Genomic DNA, 25,330 nt, shown 5'->3' with positions numbered 1-25,330 from the left:
GTGTGTGTAGCATATACATGTATCATGTTGAAGCTGACTAAACTTCATCTACAAAGTCTACAAGATTTCAGCGTTTTTAAATTTATTTCAGCCTCCGACGGCCAATGTCCTTTTGGACTCATTACGTATTCAGCCTGCATTGCTCCTGCCTATATCCACTGGTACGCTGTATCTCCAATTAGCGCCGATGTTGCAACATCTTCGTACGTTGTATCTCACAAACAAAATTTTCAGCCATGACTAATTTTTAGCCTTGAATGATCAGGTGAATGTTCAGGCCAGAAATAACTGGAAAATATTTGAAAAGTTTCCTCGAGGATAAAAATGCTAGAACACTAGGAAAGTGCTCACATTGTAGGTTCTTCAACAAGAACATTTTGAAATTTTTCACAAGTTAACTTTCATGCCTGCTCCTCAGTTGATGTACGGGCAAAGAACAGAGGAACAGGAACAATGAATTTAGTACAGCAGAGAGGTGATAAAACAGTGCAAAGAAGAATAGCTATGACCAACAACAACAATAAAAATGCGCAACCCATACAGGCATACACATGGAAAAGGATGACAAAAGATGAAAGTGTGAAGAAACGTAACAAGCGTGAAATGTATGGAGGCAACAACAGACAACCAGACAACCAATGGACATAACTAATGAGCTATTGCCGACAACACAACACGCACCGCTGCATCTCATTCCACGACACGCACGTTCCACAAGACCACAGAGAGGATGCTCACCTGCTTGTCATCCAGGTACAGTATAGTCCAACAAAACGGCATCAAAACCAAACAATGTTACCCCATAACAATCAACCAGTGAATCATCATCGGAAATGCCCAGGGATCTCGTAGGGTCGAGTACTTGTTAATGTAATACTGAATGCGGCAAGTAGGGCTCGCCCATCCGCAGCTCTCCACCTGGATCTACTAGAAGGGACGCGGAGGTAGGGGCGCTGTGGCAGGATTTTACAGCATTGCTAATGATTGTAAATGGTCATGGTGGATTGATAGTGTCCCTGTGTTGCCACACCTGCCAGCATGTCAGTAGCCTACTGATTTTGGAGGCATGTCACGACCTAATGACAATTGACCTTCTCCTGCCGACAACAGCCATGAATGTCCTAGTTTGCCCTTCTGCTCTGTTAAGAACTAACGTCCTGATCCAGATTTTTGCTTTTACTCGTCATCATGGGTGTTTCCAGAACTCTCTCCTTAGGGCGCGTTCAGACTGGCGTAAAAAACAAGCGGAATGTGAAAGTTGTCAAGGTGAATCGCTCACGTGACGTTCCCGCCAGCGTAAACACGGAAAAGGTTTCCCACCACTCTGCAGGCCAGTGGAATGCAGATTCCGGCGGCACGCGGAGCGCTTTTGATATCCTTGCACAAGTTGCAGCACATGTTCCGTCTTTTCGTTTTATTTCAGCCTCTACTCTTGCAGTCTGACTGCATGCTTTTGAGTTTTGAGTTTTGACTTCTAGACTGCCAACTTCTCCCATCATGCCGAAATCTTTGTTCGACTCAGCAATGGAGAGGGAGTTCATGGAGCCGCGTGTACGTGGTGATTTTTGCGGGCCGCTCTGCAGGCAACTGCGAACGAGAAGCATACTCTGATCGCGGAGCGGATGAATGCCACCCAAGCACCAAACACTCCGGACATAGTATTCTTTCCGTCGACAAGCACAATGATCCAGTATCTCAACAGACTGAATTAGTTTATTTTGATATCCAACTCAAACTGAGTCAACTCAAATTTTTCAAATGTCTAAGGTTCACATGTACATGTACTGGCCATTCCAGCGGGATACACGTGCAGTGTGATTGCGATTCCCGGGATTACGCTGCAGCTTTCCGGCGGCTATTCACGCCAGTCTGAACGCGCCCTAAGTTGCTAAGCGAAATCCTTATTCTGTCTCGCGAAAAATCGGTCTGAGTTCCATGCAGAGCCGTAATTTTTATCTGAACGGTTCCCTTTGTGTGCTTGTGTATACCGGGGTTACCATGATGGGGGTCCGGGGCGAAGTCCCCGGATGATGCGTTTTTAAAATTGTTTTTATCCTACTGATATGTGGCTAAAATTATGTGGCAGCACTGGTGTCCTTTCTTGTCTTGTTAATCTCATTGCAACGGGTGTCAGTAGATTGGCTGCCTCTATCAATTCCCTGCTCAAGAGTCTTCTGGTGCAAAGTGGAAATGCAACACAAAGCTATCCGCTTACTAGTAACGTTAGATTGTGCTTTCTGTCCAATTTCCTTTTCTCCGTTTTTCCAGGGCCATCACTTTGTTTGACAGTGTTGTGTGCCTCATAACGCCATCCTGGAATTATTCCTTGAACTCGTTTGGTAGCTTCACGGTGAGTGCATTGTTTGGTGACACATCTTGTACTGTAGAAGAGTTGTCCTCACATGCGCTTGCTGTCTGCTGATGTCAGACTTCATTGTGTAGCGTTATATGTATGACAAGTAGCACCAATACCAGCTTACCATATCAGTGTGTGCGTATGTGTGTGTGTGTGTGGGGGGGGGGGGGGGGGTATCCTCGTATGACTGTGCCTCGTCTGTGGACTGTAAGTGGAGTACTGTGAAGTCGGCTGTTGTTGGCGCGGCGGAGCAGGTGGTTGGTCGGGGCAAGCGGCGGATGCCAGATTGGTTCCGCGATAATGCCCTTGTATTGGAGCCTCTACTGGAGTCTCGCAATACCAAGGAACTACAAGTTACGCTATAATGTCCACTAATACCACCATATACTTTACAGTCAGCTCATGCGATACGGTGTACGCCACTGACCAACAGTACTGACGTTCTCCAACTAACTGACAATCAGCTTTAGCACAGTGGCATAACTTAGTGGCGTGCAATGGTATTGCATGAGCTGATTTGTAAAGTAACTGGTGGTGTTACTGGACATTTAAATAGCATAGCTTGTAGTTCCTTGGTCCTTTTCCATCTTATAAATTAGTCCTTCGCTCTCCATCTGAGTCTAAACATGTCATGCTATGGGTGTATTCACGTGGCTGTCTTAGTCCCGTGAGTATCCTGTACACCGATACACGCTACAAGGGTAAAAACTGGACTGGAACGTTGGCGTGAACAGAAAAAAACAAGGAACGTGGCTTTATGGTCTTGCTTTTAACTGTTTTGTTTTCATGTGTAGAATATCCGTCAGCTGCTGTTTCTTTCCAATATTCGAAATTCACTGCTGGGCACGTTCCTACGCAGCACCTGTGCTGTGACGTGAGTTTGCCAATATACCGGGTCGTGTACGTGTTGATGAGTTGTGTTCGTCAGCAGTCAGTCTGGAAAGTTGAAATCTTTCTGCTATTGGTGTTCTTGTTGCAGTTCTGGTTTTCTGTGTCTTTTTCCTGTTTTGGTTCTTACCCTGGCATCATCTTGTACTTTTTGTTGCTCTGCTCTGTCGTAGTGCTGGTAAGATGCCTGTGATTCATCTGAATCGACGTCTGGCTCGGGATCACAGTCATGACCCGACTGCTGACGCTACTTGCAAGAATGCTCTCTTCTCGCAGGTGTGTACTCCATGATGCTGTTTGGTTGTAGTGTATCCTATGCCTAATATTTCTAACTACAATTACTTCAGTTGCACTGAATAAGATTATGTGCGTACTCATGTCATAACCGTATTCTTTGGTATTTTACGATTGCAGTCTCCACGTCGCCTCGCCTACTTCAAAGCACTCTGTATTGTTCTTAGTGCTTGAGTTGCTCCTTCTTGTTTCCATTGTCTCCACGTCGCCTTGTGTTCTGCATTGCGCATTCTGTCTGGTACTAATATCTTGTCAGCATTTCTATTTGTAAAGTTCTTTACTTTTTGTCCACGCTGCTGTTGATGCTGTTTCTTTGCAGATGTATGAGGCATTGAAGGCGCACAACTGTGGCACCGTACTAGAATACAGGTACGTAAAGCCGGGAGTTGTGCAGACTCGGGAAGCTGCGCAGCATATTTAATCTTTTGTGGACAGACCATAAGTTCAACATTATCAAACATTTTCACTAGGGCCGAAACGATTATACCGATTACTCGTATATCACTCGTTGTGGATGAAATCGATAGTCGTTATGATCGATAACGGTTATGACAGTACAGTGCACGAGCGGTAAGTACGCTGCAGATATTGCATCATTGCATGGCATCATGCATGCGCGCACTAACTTAGTACGTCTTATCGAAGTACAGTACACGTGCAGCTGTAAGTCCGTACTTTGCGCTTGATCATTAGAGTACTCGTACATTCCGCACTGAGCTGCCGACAATGTACTCAGCGCGCAATCACTGTACTAGTCAGCTTTGTCACTGTACTATTCAGCGTAGCCATTATGTGTAACAACCGGAAAGCTTCGTTATTTTAGTTTGTAGCGAAACTGTGGCAGCCTTCTAATTTATTCAGTTCTTGTCGGCATCTTATAGTTATGATTTGTTGGCGAGGAGAATATTCCGCGCGAAAGCATGAAAAATGACAACTCACGCACGCAGGTACATGTACGGGTGATGTTGTGTGCTGTTGTTGGAGAGGTCTTTTTCTGTCCTACGGCTATCACCATTGCCCCAGTCAATAGATTTCTGCTTTTGTTGTCTTGGTCATTTGCCTGTCCATCTATGTGTTTGCATCATAATCAGATGGCCAGGACGACAAGATCAATGGTGGGAGTGTGTGTTCAGCAATGAAGGCATGATTGATCAAGGTGTGGGCCAATGAGCATATTACCTGGAGTGCCACAAAATGATCAGCGGTGGCTATGACCTGCTGCTCAATGTTTTCTTTGATGACACAGTAACAACTGATCCACTTACTGCTTGATAGAATGTGTAAACCCCAATGTACATCATAATCCTGCCTTTCTCAGTACAGATGGAAGTTTCTTCCAGGGCCGATTTCCGTCAATATGACTCCCATAATTATAACAATGTCTGATAATTCGAATCTCGAACTGGGCATGTCCAGTTAATTAGAACTTAGAAGTTCCACGGAATCCGCTTACATAGAAAATGTGTGGGGTTTGTTCTGATAATTCGAAGTTGGCAAAGCATAATTCGAGGTTCACTATACATTGTCCGAATCAGTGTGCACAAGCAGGCTGTACTGGCCAGCTCAGTGTCCGCAAAATCTGTGTCTATGGTGCATAGCGTAATTGTGCGTGACAATGCGAGCATTTTGATAGAATATTATAGTGTTGTGGGTCCATGTTTGGATAATCAGAACGTTCGGATGGACATTTTGGGGCATTTTTTGTCCAGGACCGATTTCTATCTGTATACTTTGAGAGCAGAACATGTTGCAATGTGCTATTCCTCAATCAAGCGTAAACAAAGGAATGTGATCATAGTGGCTCTCTTCCCTAAATCCATTTACTCGTTTCATCAAGTGCGGTTTTGCTTTCTTCATAGGTGGTGGATTCCGTGAAACCCTCTCTGAGATCAGTGAAGAATTGTGCCCCAGTGCCAGTGACGTACCAGTTCCTCTCAAATTGTTCTGCCGTACTCCCAATCAGGTAATTATCATGACCACGTTGATCTATTCTGTTCTCCGCATAGCCTTGCCTTTGCAGACAATAGGTTTGCAAATGCCCTAAAGCATCCGCCATATCGGATCAAATCAGAGCACGGTGTATTTTTTTAATCTGTAATACATCACCCTGCGACTGCTGGAGAGGTCAGCCTCAGTACAGTCTGCATGAGCTACATGCTGTCGGTTCTGAACTACACTCAGACGTCTCTTATCCGGGCACCTTGGGACCGGGCACTGCTCGTATCTCAGATTTGCCCGTATCTCGGGATAACTCATCTACCATGTATCATCTCAGTTTTTGAAGAAGTTTATTTGGCACGTATTGCACATGTTCAGGTTACAGAAAGAATCCATTGACAAAAAAGTGTGGATTTCACAGGTTGGCAGTGACAAAATTAATAAGCACTTGCGCATACCAAAAAAAGTTCAAAACCCCAAATTCAAAGCATTTTTGGCATAGGAACTCAAGCTGAAGGTGCCCGGTAGAGAGACGTGCCCGTATCTGAGGCGTCCGGATAAGAGACGTTTGAGTGTACATTCAAACATCTATTATCCAGTCGTCCGGCAAAGGCGAGCTTTTATTACAGGTTCTTTATTAGCCAAATATCCGAGGTCGAAACCTGTATATTATTTTTTGGGAAAAATAAAATAAAGGGCACTACAAATATACCGGTAGGGCACTACGTAAAGTTGAGGAACTGTACGTTAGTGAGCGGGAAAACCCGTGAATTTGCAAGTTTGCACTTCACTTACGGAAAGTTGTCTACTTAGAGTACGTAGATAGGGCTCTGATAACGTAGTTGCTCCGTAAGTGGATTGGGGTACAAATGTATGACTCTCCCCAGGTCGGTCCGGTCGTACACTGCCGCGTTCGGAGTTGCCAAGGGCAGCTACATGATTTGAAAACTCTGTATGGCAGAACACAGATCCGCATGCAGTTTACGTAAGACTTTCCGTAGATCGACTACGTTTTTTACTAACGTAATTACGTTATGCTCAACCTCTCTAATATCACGCTAGGGTCCATGTAGTGGACTGCATGTGTATTGTGCATGGTTCCATGTAGTGGACTGCATGTGTATTGTGCATGGTTTTAACTTTAGTATTTTAGTAGTGGTCCATATGGGTTTCTGGTGTCAATGTGTGGTTTTGTGTGTGCGTGGGTGCTTGTGTGGCTGCGTGCGTGTGTGCATATTATATGTGTGCGTGTAATGTGTATACTTGTCTGTGCATGTGTATGCGTCTGTGTACGTGCCTGCAACGTGTGTTGTGATTGATTGTGCAGCTTCATGACTCTTCCAATCTGTACCGTGACATGTACATTCCAACGCCAGGTTGCGACTTCTTTACCCAGTACACATGGATTGGGCAGCTGATGGGTGCATGCCTGCGCAGCCGCGAGCACCTGGTACGTGCATTGAATTGTTCTGTTGTAAACCATTCAGCTGGTTTCATCGTGACGTATTCTACATGTGCAGGGATGAATTTATCCTGTATCGCATCGCAGTTTGCGATGCAAAATCGATCTACTGCTACTCAAAAGTCACTGTGACTCGCAGAAAACTGCGATACATACATACTATCCATGCCTAGCCTGTGCTGTCAAGTAACATGCATACAGTGCAGTGTATGTGATGCAGGTACTCTCAATCTGCGTGCACTTGCAATTGCAAGTGTGCTTCAGTCGTTTTTGCATATGGGCTTTCAGGCATCACTCTCAGGAAGGAGAATGTGGTCGAAACACCCCCCCCCCCCCCTTAAAAGAAAAATGCCACTCAAAATCAAAGACTGCGATGCAAGAGGGATTTTGTATAGGAGAAACTGCTATGCAAAAATATGACAGTAAATTCATCCCTGATGTGTACCGGTAGACACTCAAGATCATGACATTTTCATTGTACAATCATTGTACATGTACTGCAGTTCTTTAAAATAATACCGCGGCGGGGTAAAGAATACTTTGAATGTACATGCACTCGCGTATGTATATGTGCTACTGCTGCTGCTGCTGCTGCTTGCGTCGGTGTGTTAGGTTGGAGATTAATTATTAGTTTATATGTCGATAAGATATAATCTGCCTGCAGCTGCCAGGAAGAAGCAAAAGTGTGTACTGTATTTAAGAAAAGGCTCCAATGGAACTGCCTTGTCAAATCAGGCTTTCTTGGTCGTTCATTCTGTGAAAATATCCTTTTTTTCCTTTGTTTGTGCTATGTGCGCCGTTGTGTGAACCAGTGTTGTTTAATCACCCACGCTCCTAGCTATCAACTTGATCTGTATAATCTGCATGTGGGTGCGTACGGAAGCACATGCGCGTGTGGGTGCGTACGGAAGCACATGCGTGTGTGCGTGCGTGTGTGTATGTGTGTGCATGTGGGTGGGTGGGCGCGTGCGTGCGTGCGTGTGTATGTATGTACCAATCTTCCACCCCAGGTTTTATCTCTGCCTCCTTACATCTGGAAGCAGCTTTGCGGTGAGACGGTGACGTGGGAGCAGGACTTTGCCACTGTTGACACTGCGCAGGTAATACACTAACGTTCCTTGTCAAGCGTATTTTCTATCCTTGTTCTCTCTTTTTTCCCTTCTACTTCTTAGTTTCCCGTTACCTGCTGCATATTACCTGCACCAGTAAATTCTGCACAACTCATGTACTTCAGAAAGTGCTTGTACAGTTGTACTAAGTCACATCCAACCCAAAGTGCATATTTGGTGCGTGGACTTCCACGTCCCCGAAGTTGTACTCAAGTAGCTGTTTGTACAGTGATCTATGCTCGTTTCTATACGCTCCGTGTGTGTGTGTGTGTGTGTGTGTGTGTGTGTGTGTGTGTGTGACGAGTTATCTCGTCCTTGGCCATTCAGGGTGGTTGTTTCAAGACTACATGTAGTTATCTCACCCTTGGCACTGAAAGGGTTTTAAAAGTTACATTGCATGCCTCTGCTTCCTTTGTTATCTCAGGTCAAGATGCTGGAATCACTAGTTGAGCTTTCCGAAGAAGGCTTTGCTGAACGATTTGGCAATCTCTTGACATACTCTGTTGTAAGATTGAGGAGTTGCTGTTGTGTTTTGGTGAAGTTGTATGTTGTGTTGTAGGACGCAAGGCTGCTCAGTTCATGATGACAGTGAACTTGTGTTGTTTGTCACTTTGAGTAGCTTGACACTAACTGAGAACTGGCGAGGTTTGCGCATCTTTTCAGAGTGTGCAGATGCTGGAACAGTGGCAAAGGATAGCATACTGACTACCATAGAATCCTGTTTTGAAAACAAAGCCTGATTCGTAAGCATTGAAATACCAGTACCCGCTTTGAATATGAGCCTAGCCCTCACAGTCATTAGCTTGTACAAGAATAGGCCATGGCTTTTGTACGACTCGTACATGTCATTACAGGGTACCCCCCCCCCCCCCCCCCCGAGCCTGATCACCTGCTGGATGTGTTTAGTGAAGTGCTTGCCTGGAGTGCACACCGTATTGAAGTTTCATTGTAAAATGGGATGTGTATTCTGGATGCTTACTACATGTTTCAGTATGGATTCAGCCATACTCCGGTGTATTCTGGATGCTTACTAAATGTTTCAGTATGGATTCAGCCATACCCCGGTGTGTTCTGGATGCTAGTCATGAGTTACTCCAATATGCCATCTCCACATGGACAAGCAGGATAATGAAAGGGCAATGTGGTAGAAACACACTCACCTCTTCAACAATCTCACCATGCAGCAGCAGCAACACATAACTAATTCATGTAATGCTGCAATGCTATGTGTGCATCTACACTTTTTTTTTCAGTGGCGTGTTTCTGTCAGTGTTTCTTGTGAGCATCAGCTGTGCTTATGTTGTTGTCTGACCTGGTTTTGTTTGTTTTTGCAGTCACTAAGTGATGGGACACAGGCATCGCTCTTGCCTAATGGGGCAGAAACTCCTGTAACGTACGAGCAGCGCATGAAGTATGCTGCACTGGTGAAGAAAGTCCGGATGGAGGAGAGCAAGAAGCAGGTGCGTGCTAGGACATTAACCCTTGGTGACCCGATCGATTGGTATACAATGGCACTAAACGAACTTTATCTCAGGTGTTCCTTCACCGATTTTCATAAGCAAAGCATCTATGTTTCGAGAAGAACCTTGGCTATCACATCGAAGTTTTCCGAAGGACCTCACCCGCCACCGGAGACAGAAACACTGTGTGTAGATCGGTCCCCTTTCACCTCAATCACTCTCCTTGTATCTTTTCCTTTCTCTCTGTTGGCTCCCGCTTCTGGGAGCGACGTGGCCATTTTGTGGCAGTTGTACATAGTAGTGTGTGTGTGTGTGTGTGTGTGTGTGTGTGTGTGTGTGTGTGTGTGTGTGTGCGTGTGTGTGCGTGTGTGTGTGTGTGTGTCATATGGTGTTCGCTGTTCTCGCTGCAACCGTCAGTTCCGTCGACAGAGTGACCTGAGTCGTCATCTCCGTTTCTGCTCCTGACAATGACTGGCTCCTTTCGGAGTGGTGTGGCCCTTGTGGCAACCAAGCTACAGTAACTTAGTAGTAGTAGTAGTGTGTGTGTGCGTGTGTGTTCATGTATGTGTGTTCATGTATGTGTGTGTGTGTGTTCATGTATGTGTGTGTTCATGAATGTGTGTGCACGCGTGTGTGTGCATATCAATGCAGATCGATGCTATTCGAAAGGGATTACTGCTAACGCTTCCACAGGCTGTGCTTGACCTCGTTACTTGGCAGGAGCTGGAGCAGTTTATCTGTGGTGATCCTGACTTGCCAGTTGATAGCATGCGAAAGACAGGTAATGACTAACAACCTCCAGCTCGTAGACTATACGTCATCTTCTGCTGCTCTTGTTCTCATGACATGCAAGATGTCAAGTTCCTGGGTGCGTGCGTGAAAGCTGGCACGCGTGCGTGTGTGAGGTAGAAATTGGTTTAGCTGGTACATTCTTCTAAGCTGCGCAAGACTACGCACAATATTACGCCAAACGTTGGTCCATGTATAGGCAGACGTCGTGCAATGCTTGTTTGATGATTGGTTTTAAACAAATGGCCTATAGTTCACACCTTGACATTGGATACTGTAGATGACTAGTCCAGATTTGGGCAGGTGGTGGCCACTTTATGACTCTCACTCTGGGTCATGCACTCCGCTAGCCGTGCAGGTGCATTGATGTCTACCTAGAATCCAGTGCTAGGATCCAGTGCTAGGATTCATGCGTGACCTCCAGCACCGGCTTCCTGACCATACATGTATACGTGTGGAGGCATATCGTTTTGTACAACCTTGCGTGCGTATGGTCTTCCTCTCTGTGTTATCTTTCCTGATGTGTGAATGGTTGCTTGTCTGTGCTTTATGCTTTGATTGCCTGTCCCAGCACACTATGATGAAGGTCTATCAGAATCATCGCCTGCTGTGAAAAACCTATGGGCAGCATTAGAAACCTTCTCCACAGGTAAGTTTCAATTTGTGAGCGCTTGATGTGTAGGAATAGAATCAAGAGTAAATAATCTCCCAAAGAGTGTGAAAAACTCACATCACGTGTCTCAGGTATGTTTTGTACAACGTACAACTAAGGATAGCATCCGCGCAATCCGAATATCTGCCGTGATCATGCTGGCGAGTTGCATACTCGCAGTGAGTTTCTGTCAGGGAGTGCTTTTTTGTATTACTGCTCGCTAAAAACGGGCTGGGACACTCCACCACGTGATGTGAGTTTTTGCCGTCAGCGAACCCTATAGAAAGAGTATCTGGAGTTGAGAGCTTCTAACCTATCCTCTTGATAGAATGCGTATATATGTGTGTTGGGCTGGCATACCTGCTAAATACTGGCAGCGATTACCCCGGTTCTCTAGGCAAAGTCCCTGGACTGCCCACGATTTTTAAAGTGCAATTTTCATGAAGATAACTTATTCATATAACGGATCCACATACTGGATAGGTCAAGAACTACCTTTCTGCTATCGGGATGCCACCATGTCATCACCCTATGACCACACATTGACCAGGCTCTCTTAGGATGCCACCATGTCATCACCCTATGACCAGGCTCTCTTAGGATGCCACCATGTCATCACCCTATGACCAGGCTCTCTTGGGATGCCACCATGTCATCACCCTATGACCAGGCTCTCTTAGGATGCCACCATGTCATCTCTCTATGACCAGGCTCTCTGGGGATGCCACCATGTCATCTCTCTATGACCAGGCTCTCTTGGGATGCCACCATGTCATCTCTCTATGACCAGGCTCTCTTGGGATGCCACCATGTCATCTCTCTATGACCAGGCTCTCTTGGGATACCACCATGTCATCACTGACACTCTATGACCAGGCTCTCTTGGGATGCCACCATGTCATCTCTCTATGACCAGGCTCTCTTGGGATGCCACCATGTCATCTCTCTATGACCAGGCTCTCTTGGGATGCCACCATGTCATCTCTCTATGACCAGGCACTCTTGGGATGCCAGGTTTTACAGTGATATGAAAATGCATTGGCTGCTCTGGCCTCAAGGCCGGAGCAAGCAGAACATGTTCTTGTTCTTGCCGATCCAGAAAAGGTGCAGTCCCAACCAAACGTGCTGTGTGAATCCTGTTCTAGGTTGTACCAACAGCACGCGCCCTATTATACAAACAAATTAGCAACGTTTGAGTCTCACTCTTAGCCACCGTCGCTCAATTCACGAGAGCTGACAGTTCGATCGAAGTCACAAAGTTTTCAGAGGAAGTATGTAGCTACATGGATGAATATAAGAACTTGCTCAGTCTTTATGCATACCCGCAGACATACACACACTGTTATTGTCTTATATCATTATGTTTGTCAGATCTCACCTCATCTAGTTGATCAATAGGCCAGCAAACAAGCCATATTTCAGTTATATATTTTACTGCAACGCCCCGTAAAATATATCTGGCGTTGTTTCATCCTGTTTACATGTACAGAGGAGCGGAGTCGTTTCTTGAGGTTCGTCACGGGACGTAGACGCTTACCCGCACCCCTCTGGCTTTGCCCAGGTCGATGGTATGTTGCCAACCTGCTGTTTATATCCAATGTGTGTGTGTGTGTGTGTGTGTGTGTGTGTGTGTGTGTGTGTGCGTGCGTGCGTGCGTGCGTGTGTGTGTGTGCACAAGTTGCTATGTCTAACATAACTGTTCGCTATCATCGCTTCTGCGGTGGGCAGGTCTGAGGTGTGTGTGTGTGTGTGGGTGTATGTGTGTGAAGTGTGTGTGCGTGACGTGTGTGTGTGTGTGTGTGTGTGTGTGTGTGTGGGTGTGTGTGTGTGTGTGTGTGTGTGTGTGTGTGTGCCATATGGTGCAGTGGTATGTGCAGCGATTTCCAATCGAGAGGTTGCGGGTTCGATTCCCGACGATTATGGTCACACACGTCTTTCTTCTCTTTCTCAGACTCCTCCTGACTTTTCCTTCATTCTCCTGGGTGGTTACCAACAGTCAGTGCATGTCGGAGTATGTGGTGTGATGTATGTGCGGGAAAAAATGAAAAAGACCAGAAAATAGGGATTCACTGGCCAGAAAAAGCCACTTCATAGCTGTGTGGTGTAGACCAGGCTGAATGGTGGCGGTCAATTCTTCAGTCTTGCAAGCTGTTGAATAGTGCAATCCCAGCACAAGCTGCTATGGCTTCTGCCATAGCATCGCTATCATCGCCTCCGGCGATGGCCGTCCAATGGTCCAATGGTGTGTGTGCGTGACGTGTGTGTGTGTGTGCGTGACGTGTGTGTGTGTGTGTGTGTGCGTGACGTGTGTGTGTGGGTGTGTGTGTGTGTGTGTGCGCTTCTATCAAAGCAGCTTGCTGTATAACTGGTTATCCCAGCAAGTGCAGGGTGTGCATAGGTAACTGTCTTGGCCGTCCTATTCCAATGTACTCCGTGTGGTGTAGACCAGGTGTGCATTGGGGGGTCGATTCACATGGCTTCGCCAGTTTTGTGGATTAGACAGTTATCTGGCGCTTGTCTTGATCTGTTTCATTCAGAATCAGATCTGCTATCCGTGGGTGCACATCCAGTGCATTTGCAGATTTGTGTGCTTCTCTCGCGACGGGCGTATACATGGTACATGGTGTGTAGGTGCGTGCGTGCGTACGTGTGAGTACAGGTCCGTGGGTACGTATGTGCATCTGCATATGTCTGTGTGTGTTTGTGTGCGTTGCTCATGAGTGCATATTCTTATTGGAAAGTTTGCATACAAGTTCAGTTCTCTGATGATGAATACATTGACTGGTTATTCACTATCCAACTGACGGTACTGGCAAGGTGGAGTTTGGTGCTCTCATAAAACCAAGAGTACATAACCCCCCCCCCCCCCCCCCCCAGAGTGTGCAACTCCCACATACCCTGCTGTCCCGACAGAATTTCAAGTTGACATCATTATTTATGACGCAATGCTCCTTGCACCAGTGATTTACAACATGTGTACGGGTGTCAACGCATCACACGTTTTTCTTTGCAATAATTTGTACAGGATCGATCCGCTTCGGTCAACTACAGGTTCCGGATTCGTCTGATAATCCGTGTACAGTGCGCATTGCATCATCAAAAGGACGTCAACTTGAAATTCTGTCGGGTCAGCACCCATAGTGGAGTTGCACACTCTGGGGGGTTATGTACTCTTGATAAAACTAATAGCTGTAACACTTGAAGAAGTAACTTCAGTAAAACCTGTAATGGCGACCACTTTTCCTTGTCACGGACGCATTCACATTCAAAACAACTCGGATAAGGCGACCTCTCGCTCAACGCGACCGACGACCACCCACCCGCGAGTCGGCCGCGACCGCGTTGCACAGTGCTAGTACATGTAAATGTACGTATTGCATGGTGCACCATGCATGGTAGATCTACACATCAGTGCAGGAAGTGTAGATGTAGATCTACATGGTGCATGCACAACACTTGACAGGTCTGAGGACCCCAGGCACATGAGTCGTGCTAGAGTAGCATAAGTGTGTGCACTGTGATACACTGATCAAAATGATGTGTCACATGCGGATATGGTCACGTGACCCACTGAACCTGGATAAGAAGACCACCTGGCCACGGCGACCACTTTTTCTCGTCCCTTGAGGGGTCGCCTTAGACAGGTTTCACTGTACAGGCTTCTTGAACTTTCCAGGACAAATGATGTTTGATGCTTTCCAGGACAAATGATCTGATGATTAACAAGTAGTGGTGAAACGAATGTGAAAACCTACTAGCCGAATATTCTTCGGCTTAACGAACGAATGAACGAATATTCTTTTGGTAACAGAGATGACATCACATGCCCTCCTCCCAGTCATTTGATGGATATTGTCAGTATTATCAAGAGTACATAACCCCCCAGAGTGTGCAACGCCTGATCCAGCTCTGCATAGGGTCTTGGTCGAGCGGAATCGGATCTTTGCGTCATAATACCGTACACATCTGAGGGGAACCCGGGGAGTCGCGGGTACTCTTGGATCAAAAACAATGGTGCCCTGCCTCGAGACCGGCCTTGCGCTGGTGTGGAGTGTACGCATGACATCAGAAGATCCGATTCCGCTCGACCAAGACCCTATGCAGAGCTGGATCGGCGTTGCACACTCTGGGGGGTTATGTACTCTTGGTATTATTAGGTATGATAAACGGTAGTGCCACATAAAATGTACTGCCACATAAGGCTACTTCGAAGTTCATACACATTATGTGAACCATTGGCAGTCCAGTATGGACATACATGTGCATACATGCAGCACAAAGTCACAGGCAGGCTGTACACACTGCAATGTGCTATGTTCGACGTGCATGTATGTACAGGCACTGCATTCGAAGTGACGTAACGAATACTCGAATGTGACTTAACGAATATTCGAATGTGACAAACCGAACGAATGTTCGAATATTCGAATATTCGTTTCACCACTATTAACAAGGTTGCTGTTTGATGCTTTCCAGGACAAATGATCTGATGATTAACAAGGTTGCTGTTTGATGCTTTCCAGGACAACTGATCTGATGATTAACAAGGTTGCTGTTTGATGCTTTCCAGGACAACTGATCTGATGATTAACAAGGTTGCTGTTTGATGCTTTCCAGGACAAATGACCTGATGATTAACAAGGTTGCTGTTTGATGCTTTCCAGGACAACTGATCTGATGATTAACAAGGTTGCTGTTTGATGCTTTCCAGGACAACTGATCTGATGATTAACAAGGTTGCTGTTTGATGCTTTCCAGGACAAATGATCTGATGATTAACAAGGTTGCTGTTTGATGCTTTCCAGGACAACTGATCTGATGATTAACAAGGTTGCTGTTTGATGCTTTCCAGGACAACTGATCTGATGATTAATAAGGTTGCTGTTTGATGCTTTCCAGGACAAATGATCTGATGATTAACAAGGTTGCTGTTTGATGCTTTCCAGGACAACTGATCTGATGATTAACAAGGTTGCTGTTTGATGCTTTCCAGGACAACTGATCTGATGATTAACAAGGTTGCTGTTTGATGCTTTCCAGGACAAATGATCTGATGATTAACAAGGTTGCTGTTTGATGCTTTCCAGGACAACTGATCTGATGATTAACAAGGTTGCTGTTTGATGCTTTCCAGGACAACTGATCTGATGATTAACAAGGTTGCTGTTTGATGCTTTCCAGGACAACTGATCTGATGATTAACAAGGTTGCTGTTTGATGCTTTCCAGGACAACTGATCTGATGATTAACAAGGTTGCTGTTTGATGCTTTCCAGGACAACTGATCTGATGATTAACAAGGTTGCTGTTTGATGCTTTCCCGGACAACTGATCTGATGATTAACAAGGTTGCTGTTTGATGCTTTCCAGGACAACTGATCTGATGATTAACAAGGTTGCTGTTTGATGCTTTCCAGGACAACTGATCTGATGATTAACAAGGTTGCTGTTTGATGCTTTCCAGGACAAATGATCTGATGATTAACAAGGTTGCTGTTTGATGCTTTCCAGGACAACTGATCTGATGATTAACAAGGTTGCTGTTTGATGCTTTCCAGGACAACTGATCTGATGATTAACAAGGTTGCTGTTTGATGCTTTCCAGGACAACTGATCTGATGATTAACAAGGTTGCTGTTTGATGCTTTCCAGGACAACTGATCTGATGATTAACAAGGTTGCTGTTTGATGCTTTCCAGGACAACTGATCTGATGATTAACAAGGTTGCTGTTTGATGCTTTCCAGGACAACTGATCTGATGATTAACAAGGTTGCTGTTTGATGCTTTCCAGGACAACTGATCTGATGATTAACAAGGTTGCTGTTTGATGCTTTCCAGGACAACTGATCTGATGATTAACAAGGTTGCTGTTTGATGCTTTCCAGGACAAATGATCTGAGCAAGGTTGCTGTTTGATGCCGCTGCCGCCACCGCTGCCGTGCGTTCCTCCATCAACAGAACCCTCCTGTAAATAGAACATTCCTCCATCAGCAGAACCCTCCTGTAAATAGAACATTCCTCCATCAACAGAACCCTCCTGTAAATAGAACATTCCTCCATCAACAGAACCCTCCTGTAAATAGAACATTCTTCGAAAAAGAAACCTGTTGTCATTTGGAAAAGTGCTAGCATGCTGGCTGTTTTGCTAACTATGTCTGTATTGTATGTGTTGGCGTTTCGCAGGGACGGTGCACTAAATGACGCTTTGCCCGAGTCTGCCACTTGCTCCAGCACTCTGTTTCTACCAAACTACCCGAAGTAAGTGAATTGTGTGGTGTGTGCATGTGCAGTCCAAGCACATGTTGCTCTTTGTGTGTGGGTGTGGGTGTGTGCATGTGTGCGTGCTACGGTTGGTGGGTAAACTTGAAATATGCCAGATAGTGTTGGGCATCTACTTTCAATTTGAAGTACCTTATTTTCGGGAAATAATCGCCGCACTTCGAACCTGCAGATTTGCCACGAGTCGGTACGCTTTTTGCCACCATGTCGCATACCATGCTTGTGTCTAGCGTGCTATGGTGTGGTACCGTATTTTCCGGAGTATAGTGCGCACTTTAGATGTGCTATTTTAGGCCCTAAATCGCAGGTGCGCACTATGCTCCGAATATGAAATGCATGTACTTCAATGAAGATTGAAGTGCGCACCCCCATCGAAGATTCGGGGTGCACGTTATACAAAGGTGCGCACTATACTATGAAAAATACGGTATGCCATTGCTGTACTGCTCTGCTCATCCGTATGACGGTTATGGTGCTTACTTGGTGAAACGCTGGGCATACAGCTAGCCACCTTCCTAAGACAAGTGCCTCGCTGAAATAAGCGCTTCACCTCTTGATGGGCCTGAAATGTCAAAGCGCATTGGCGCTAATTTGCGATAATGTGGTTCACATACCTTTTTACCTATGCTAGTGAAGCATGTTGTGTTCGGCTTGCAAGCCACGCAGGAGTCCATTGTGGGACAAGACAAGGACTGACGTATTTACACCGAGCGTGCGCATATATAAGATAGATGAGAAAGAGACAGTACGGAGAGAGACGATGCTGTGGCAACTGTACGTACGGAGACCGAGCAGTTTCACTTTTTCACAGTGAAACCACGCGGGAACATCAATTTTGGTCCCAAATGGTCGTGTGCATACGCTTTTGGTTGAACTTGGCATGCACTCGTTGTACCGTACAAAGTAACCATGGTGACTCGTACACATTTTTGAAGAATGCTAACCAAGTTTGGCACCCTTTTCACGAAAATGTGCTCTGTTTCTGGAGAATCGATTGGTTGGCATGAGGCTGCTCCGTGTGCACCAGCTGTTCAATCCTGTTCTAGATCATACCAAGAGTACATGAAAACCAGAGTGTGCAGCTCGGATGGGTGGCTGTCACGGCGGAATTCCGTGATTACATCATTTTAGTGATGTAGCCCCCGCCGTCCTAAGCATGGTCAGCTACTTTCAATGTGATGACCACAAGTGGAGAGGCCGCCCTCGCATCACCCTGCCGGTGAAGCTCGACGACGACCTCCACCGAGCTGCGTGCGGGCGATTGCAGAGCCTGGAAGATCTGGAGCGCCTATCAGACGTAGCTGCAGTTCGAAGCGAATGGAGGCAGCTACTGGATATGATCTGCAAGTAGAGGTTGCGGCGATGAAACCGCGCCGTCACCTTTTTCCCAGATCACGGAAATATCGCTCAATACACTTTAAACATTCTATACACAAAGGATTTACAGCTACGTTTGTGCTTGTTGTCTTTATGTCTCCTATGTCAACTGCTTCTCTTACCATGTCCAGCATAAGCGAACGTGTGGACGGTGTTTGTGCATGGGCGACTTGCACTTGCACTGTTGACGCTGCCGCGGGAATGCATATAATAATAATAATAATAATAATAATAATAATAATATTAACTGGTTTTGAGGGAAAGAGACAAACGGGAAAAGTCTGAAGAAAAAATTGACTGTCACCACCAGGACTCGAACCAGGGACCCTCGCTTGTAGCCAGCGATGCTCTAACCACTGAGCTATGGTGTAGTCGTCATCCAAGCAGAGACCGTTCAACGTTTTCTTCAGACTTCGTAACTCACACTTCCTGTGAATCCACACAGGCGGGTGGGACGCAGCCCTCACTGTACCCACACACTTCACGTACAAACTAGCACGCGGGGAGCCCCAAGTCATAAAATATTAACTGGTTTTGAGGGAAAGAGACAAACGGGAAAAGTCTGAAGAAAATAATAATAATAATAATAATAATAATAATACGAAATAGAGGTTGCGACTTCGGCGATGATTTTGTTTAGGAATGGGTTTGCTCCCACATTGGAGCTCGCGCTATTCCGCCGACGACTTGACACTTGACTGACTCACGACTGCCATCCAGAGAACACGAGAAGTCCATCGAACCTTCGACTCGGCAAACCTGCAAGAAAGCACCACTCCCTGCTCAATACACAGTGTTTCGGGGAATTCACCCCTCATCAGTTGAGCTTGAGTAGGCTGAGGAAGATTGTGCCTGAAGAGCACCACTTATATAGTGCTGTCCAGGCACAAACATCACCAGGGATACAAACTTACAGAGACACTCCGTTTCCAGCGCGACAAACACCTCGTGAACACCAGATAGCAGCGTGAGTCAGTTATCGCTCCTGGACGGTGAGAACAGACGAAGAGGACCCTCGGTCATTCACAACGCTGTCACCTCCAAACCACCTAGTCGCACGCCCGCGCTGGGCACAACAGTACGAAATAGAGGTTGCGACTTCGGCGATGATTTTGTTTAGGAATGGGTTTGCTCCCACATTGGAGCTCGCGCTATTCCGCCGACGACTTGACACTTGACTGACTCACGACTGCCATCCAGAGAACACGAGAAGTCCATCGAACCTTCGACTCGGCAAACCTGCAAGAAAGCACCACTCCCTGCTCAATACACAGTGTTTCGGGGAATTCACCCCTCATCAGTTGAGCTTGAGTAGGCTGAGGAAGATTGTGCCTGAAGAGCACCACTTATATAGTGCTGTCCAGGCACAAACATCACCAGGGATACAAACTTACAGAGACACTCCGTTTCCAGCGCGACAAACACCTCGTGAACACCAGATAGCAGCGTGAGTCAGTTATCGCTCCTGGACGGTGAGAACAGACGAAGAGGACCCTCGGTCATTCACAACGCTGTCACCTCCAAACCACCTAGTCGCACGCCCGCGCTGGGCACAACAGTACGAAATAGAGGTTGCGACTTCGGCGATGATTTTGTTTAGGAATGGGTTTGCTCCCACATTGGAGCTCGCGCTATTCCGCCGACGACTTGACACTTGACTGACTCACGACTGCCATCCAGAGAACACGAGAAGTCCATCGAACCTTCGACTCGGCAAACCTGCAAGAAAGCACCACTCCCTGCTCAATACACAGTGTTTCGGGGAATTCACCCCTCATCAGTTGAGCTTGAGTAGGCTGAGGAAGATTGTGCCTGAAGAGCACCACTTATATAGTGCTGTCCAGGCACAAACATCACCAGGGATACAAACTTACAGAGACACTCCGTTTCCAGCGCGACAAACACCTCGTGAACACCAGATAGCAGCGTGAGTCAGTTATCGCTCCTGGACGGTGAGAACAGACGAAGAGGACCCTCGGTCATTCACAACGCTGTCACCTCCAAACCACCTAGTCGCACGCCCGCGCTGGGCACAACAGTACGAAATAGAGGTTGCGACTTCGGCGATGATTTTGTTTAGGAATGGGTTTGCTCCCACATTGGAGCTCGCGCTATTCCGCCGACGACTTGACACTTGACTGACTCACGACTGCCATCCAGAGAACACGAGAAGTCCATCGAACCTTCGACTCGGCAAACCTGCAAGAAAGCACCACTCCCTGCTCAATACACAGTGTTTCGGGGAATTCACCCCTCATCAGTTGAGCTTGAGTAGGCTGAGGAAGATTGTGCCTGAAGAGCACCACTTATATAGTGCTGTCCAGGCACAAACATCACCAGGGATACAAACTTACAGAGACACTCCGTTTCCAGCGCGACAAACACCTCGTGAACACCAGATAGCAGCGTGAGTCAGTTATCGCTCCTGGACGGTGAGAACAGACGAAGAGGACCCTCGGTCATTCACAACGCTGTCACCTCCAAACCACCTAGTCGCACGCCCGCGCTGGGCACAACAGTACGAAATAGAGGTTGCGACTTCGGCGATGATTTTGTTTAGGAATGGGTTTGCTCCCACATTGGAGCTCGCGCTATTCCGCCGACGACTTGACACTTGACTGACTCACGACTGCCATCCAGAGAACACGAGAAGTCCATCGAACCTTCGACTCGGCAAACCTGCAAGAAAGCACCACTCCCTGCTCAATACACAGTGTTTCGGGGAATTCACCCCTCATCAGTTGAGCTTGAGTAGGCTGAGGAAGATTGTGCCTGAAGAGCACCACTTATATAGTGCTGTCCAGGCACAAACATCACCAGGGATACAAACTTACAGAGACACTCCGTTTCCAGCGCGACAAACACCTCGTGAACACCAGATAGCAGCGTGAGTCAGTTATCGCTCCTGGACGGTGAGAACAGACGAAGAGGACCCTCGGTCATTCACAACGCTGTCACCTCCAAACCACCTAGTCGCACGCCCGCGCTGGGCACAACAGTACGAAATAGAGGTTGCGACTTCGGCGATGATTTTGTTTAGGAATGGGTTTGCTCCCACATTGGAGCTCGCGCTATTCCGCCGACGACTTGACACTTGACTGACTCACGACTGCCATCCAGAGAACACGAGAAGTCCATCGAACCTTCGACTCGGCAAACCTGCAAGAAAGCACCACTCCCTGCTCAATACACAGTGTTTCGGGGAATTCACCCCTCATCAGTTGAGCTTGAGTAGGCTGAGGAAGATTGTGCCTGAAGAGCACCACTTATATAGTGCTGTCCAGGCACAAACATCACCAGGGATACAAACTTACAGAGACACTCCGTTTCCAGCGCGACAAACACCTCGTGAACACCAGATAGCAGCGTGAGTCAGTTATCGCTCCTGGACGGTGATAACTGACTCACGCTGCTATCTGGTGTTCACGAGGTGTTTGTCGCGCTGGAAACGGAGTGTCTCTGTAAGTTTGTATCCCTGGTGATGTTTGTGCCTGGACAGCACTATATAAGTGGTGCTCTTCAGGCACAATCTTCCTCAGCCTACTCAAGCTCAACTGATGAGGGGTGAATTCCCCGAAACACTGTGTATTGAGCAGGGAGTGGTGCTTTCTTGCAGGTTTGCCGAGTCGAAGGTTCGATGGACTTCTCGTGTTCTCTGGATGGCAGTCGTGAGTCAGTCAAGTGTCAAGTCGTCGGCGGAATAGCGCGAGCTCCAATGTGGGAGCAAACCCATTCCTAAACAAAATCATCGCCGAAGTCGCAACCTCTATTTCGTACTGTTGTGCCCAGCGCGGGCGTGCGACTAGGTGGTTTGGAGGTGACAGCGTTGTGAATGACCGAGGGTCCTCTTCGTCTGTTCTCACCGTCCAGGAGCGATAACTGACTCACGCTGCTATCTGGTGTTCACGAGGTGTTTGTCGCGCTGGAAACGGAGTGTCTCTGTAAGTTTGTATCCCTGGTGATGTTTGTGCCTGGACAGCACTATATAAGTGGTGCTCTTCAGGCACAATCTTCCTCAGCCTACTCAAGCTCAACTGATGAGGGGTGAATTCCCCGAAACACTGTGTATTGAGCAGGGAGTGGTGCTTTCTTGCAGGTTTGCCGAGTCGAAGGTTCGATGGACTTCTCGTGTTCTCTGGATGGCAGTCGTGAGTCAGTCAAGTGTCAAGTCGTCGGCGGAATAGCGCGAGCTCCAATGTGGGAGCAAACCCATTCCTAAATAATAATAATAATAATAATAATAATAATAATAATAATCAAAGGATCAGTCGGGGAAGTGAACTGCCTGAAAAGAGAAAAAAACGCCAGACCCACCAGGACTCGAACCTGGGACCCTGCTTGTCATGAGCAATGCTCTAACCACTGAGCTATGGGACCAGGCTGAACCCAGAAGGCGCTGACAAGTTTTTCACTCCAAAGGCAGCTCACAACACGTGCCACACATACTGATGGCACTTGGGTCTTTTTCCCTCCCCCAGGGGACCAACCACGGTCAGTTTCTGGAAACTACCAGAGGTGAAAGAAAGTGATTAAATTTGGAAAGGATTGGGAGAACTTCATATTCAAAGGATCAGTCGGGGAAGTGAACTGCCTGAAAAGAGAAAAAAACGCCAGACCCACCAGTGGTTAGAGCATTGCTCATGACAAGCAGGGTCCCAGGTTCGAGTCCTGGTGGGTCTGGCGTTTTTTTCTCTTTTCAGGCAGTTCACTTCCCCGACTGATCCTTTGAATATGAAGTTCTCCCAATCCTTTCCAAATTTAATCACTTTCTTTCACCTCTGGTAGTTTCCAGAAACTGACCGTGGTTGGTCCCCTGGGGGAGGGAAAAAGACCCAAGTGCCATCAGTATGTGTGACACGTGTTGTGAGCTGCCTTTGGAGTGAAAAACTTGTCAGCGCCTTCTGGGTTCAGCCTGGTCCCATAGCTCAGTGGTTAGAGCATTGCTCATGACAAGCAGGGTCCCAGGTTCGAGTCCTGGTGGGTCTGGCGTTTTTTTCTCTTTTCAGGCAGTTCACTTCCCCGACTGATCCTTTGAATATGAAGTTCTCCCAATCCTTTCCAAATTTAATCACTTTCTTTCACCTCTGGTAGTTTCCAGAAACTGACCGTGGTTGGTCCCCTGGGGGAGGGAAAAAGACCCAAGTGCCATCAGTATGTGTGGCACGTGTTGTGAGCTGCCTTTGGAGTGAAAAACTTGTCAGCGCCTTCTGGGTTCAGCCTGGTCCCATAGCTCAGTGGTTAGAGCATTGCTCATGACAAGCAGGGTCCCAGGTTCGAGTCCTGGTGGGTCTGGCGTTTTTTTCTCTTTTCAGGCAGTTCACTTCCCCGACTGATCCTTTGAATATGAAGTTCTCCCAATCCTTTCCAAATTTAATCACTTTCTTTCACCTCTGGTAGTTTCCAGAAACTGACCGTGGTTGGTCCCCTGGGGGAGGGAAAAAGACCCAAGTGCCATCAGTATGTGTGGCACGTGTTGTGAGCTGCCTTTGGAGTGAAAAACTTGTCAGCGCCTTCTGGGTTCAGCCTGGTCCCATAGCTCAGTGGTTAGAGCATTGCTCATGACAAGCAGGGTCCCAGGTTCGAGTCCTGGTGGGTCTGGCGTTTTTTTCTCTTTTCAGGCAGTTCACTTCCCCGACTGATCCTTTGAATATGAAGTTCTCCCAATCCTTTCCAAATTTAATCACTTTCTTTCACCTCTGGTAGTTTCCAGAAACTGACCGTGGTTGGTCCCCTGGGGGAGGGAAAAAGACCCAAGTGCCATCAGTATGTGTGGCACGTGTTGTGAGCTGCCTTTGGAGTGAAAAACTTGTCAGCGCCTTCTGGGTTCAGCCTGGTCCCATAGCTCAGTGGTTAGAGCATTATTGCTCATGACAAGCAGGGTCCCAGGTTCGAGTCCTGGTGGGTCTGGCGTTTTTTTCTCTTTTCAGGCAGTTCACTTCCCCGACTGATCCTTTGAATATGAAGTTCTCCCAATCCTTTCCAAATTTAATCACTTTCTTTCACCTCTGGTAGTTTCCAGAAACTGACCGTGGTTGGTCCCCTGGGGGAGGGAAAAAGACCCAAGTGCCATCAGTATGTGTGGCACGTGTTGTGAGCTGCCTTTGGAGTGAAAAACTTGTCAGCGCCTTCTGGGTTCAGCCTGGTCCCATAGCTCAGTGGTTAGAGCATTGCTCATGACAAGCAGGGTCCCAGGTTCGAGTCCTGGTGGGTCTGGCGTTTTTTTCTCTTTTCAGGCAGTTCACTTCCCCGACTGATCCTTTGAATATGAAGTTCTCCCAATCCTTTCCAAATAATAATAATAATAATAATAATAATAATAATAATAATAATAATAATAATACTTTAATAACGAAGGTACGTGTTGGGTCGTAAGTATCCACGCAAACACACATCCAGTCAAAATAAGGCACTTGTCAAAGTATCCGAACGTTTTCGGTCCCTTCTCATCAAGGATTATACAGGGAATGGCTCAAGTTGGAAAGACTAAAACTTATATAGCGTAAAGATATGAGATAACAACACTCGTGACAAGGTGGAAAAAGTATCAAGTTCAGCACGACACAAAACTCGAAGGAAATAATAATAGCGACAAGAACATAGTGAGCAAATTAAGTTACATTGCTAACACCTCGACGAGGAGTAACACCAAACAATTGTAGCGACAACACATTTTCTTTCTGTACGCAAAGTTCAGGATCTAACTTACGGATATACAAAGCTTCTAA

At 46.7% G+C, this 25,330-nt stretch overlaps 1 protein-coding gene across 1 annotated transcript in view; it reads left to right on the top strand.

Annotated features, from left to right (window-relative positions):
* The window catches only part of LOC135823514 (E3 ubiquitin-protein ligase HECTD3-like), a 41,015-nt gene that overhangs the window by 12,710 nt on the left and 2,975 nt on the right, over window positions 1–25,330 (top strand). The window contains exons 9-22 of the mRNA XM_065336359.1: window positions 2,269–2,350; window positions 3,151–3,230; window positions 3,418–3,520; window positions 3,858–3,907; window positions 4,630–4,694; window positions 5,398–5,501; window positions 6,804–6,926; window positions 7,949–8,038; window positions 8,472–8,552; window positions 9,382–9,507; window positions 10,159–10,288; window positions 10,868–10,945; window positions 12,438–12,516; window positions 17,133–17,207. Of these exons, the coding sequence (XP_065192431.1) occupies window positions 2,269–2,350; window positions 3,151–3,230; window positions 3,418–3,520; window positions 3,858–3,907; window positions 4,630–4,694; window positions 5,398–5,501; window positions 6,804–6,926; window positions 7,949–8,038; window positions 8,472–8,552; window positions 9,382–9,507; window positions 10,159–10,288; window positions 10,868–10,945; window positions 12,438–12,516; window positions 17,133–17,207 (1,266 nt within the window). The remainder of the gene's footprint in view (window positions 1–2,268; window positions 2,351–3,150; window positions 3,231–3,417; window positions 3,521–3,857; window positions 3,908–4,629; window positions 4,695–5,397; window positions 5,502–6,803; window positions 6,927–7,948; window positions 8,039–8,471; window positions 8,553–9,381; window positions 9,508–10,158; window positions 10,289–10,867; window positions 10,946–12,437; window positions 12,517–17,132; window positions 17,208–25,330) is intronic.

The sequence above is a fragment of the Sycon ciliatum genome, chromosome 1, assembly GCF_964019385.1.
Source record: "Sycon ciliatum chromosome 1, ocSycCili1.1, whole genome shotgun sequence".
Classification (NCBI taxonomy): domain Eukaryota; kingdom Metazoa; phylum Porifera; class Calcarea; order Leucosolenida; family Sycettidae; genus Sycon; species Sycon ciliatum.
Note: the sequence above shows the minus strand (reverse complement) of the source record. Positions and strands in the feature narration are given on the sequence as shown.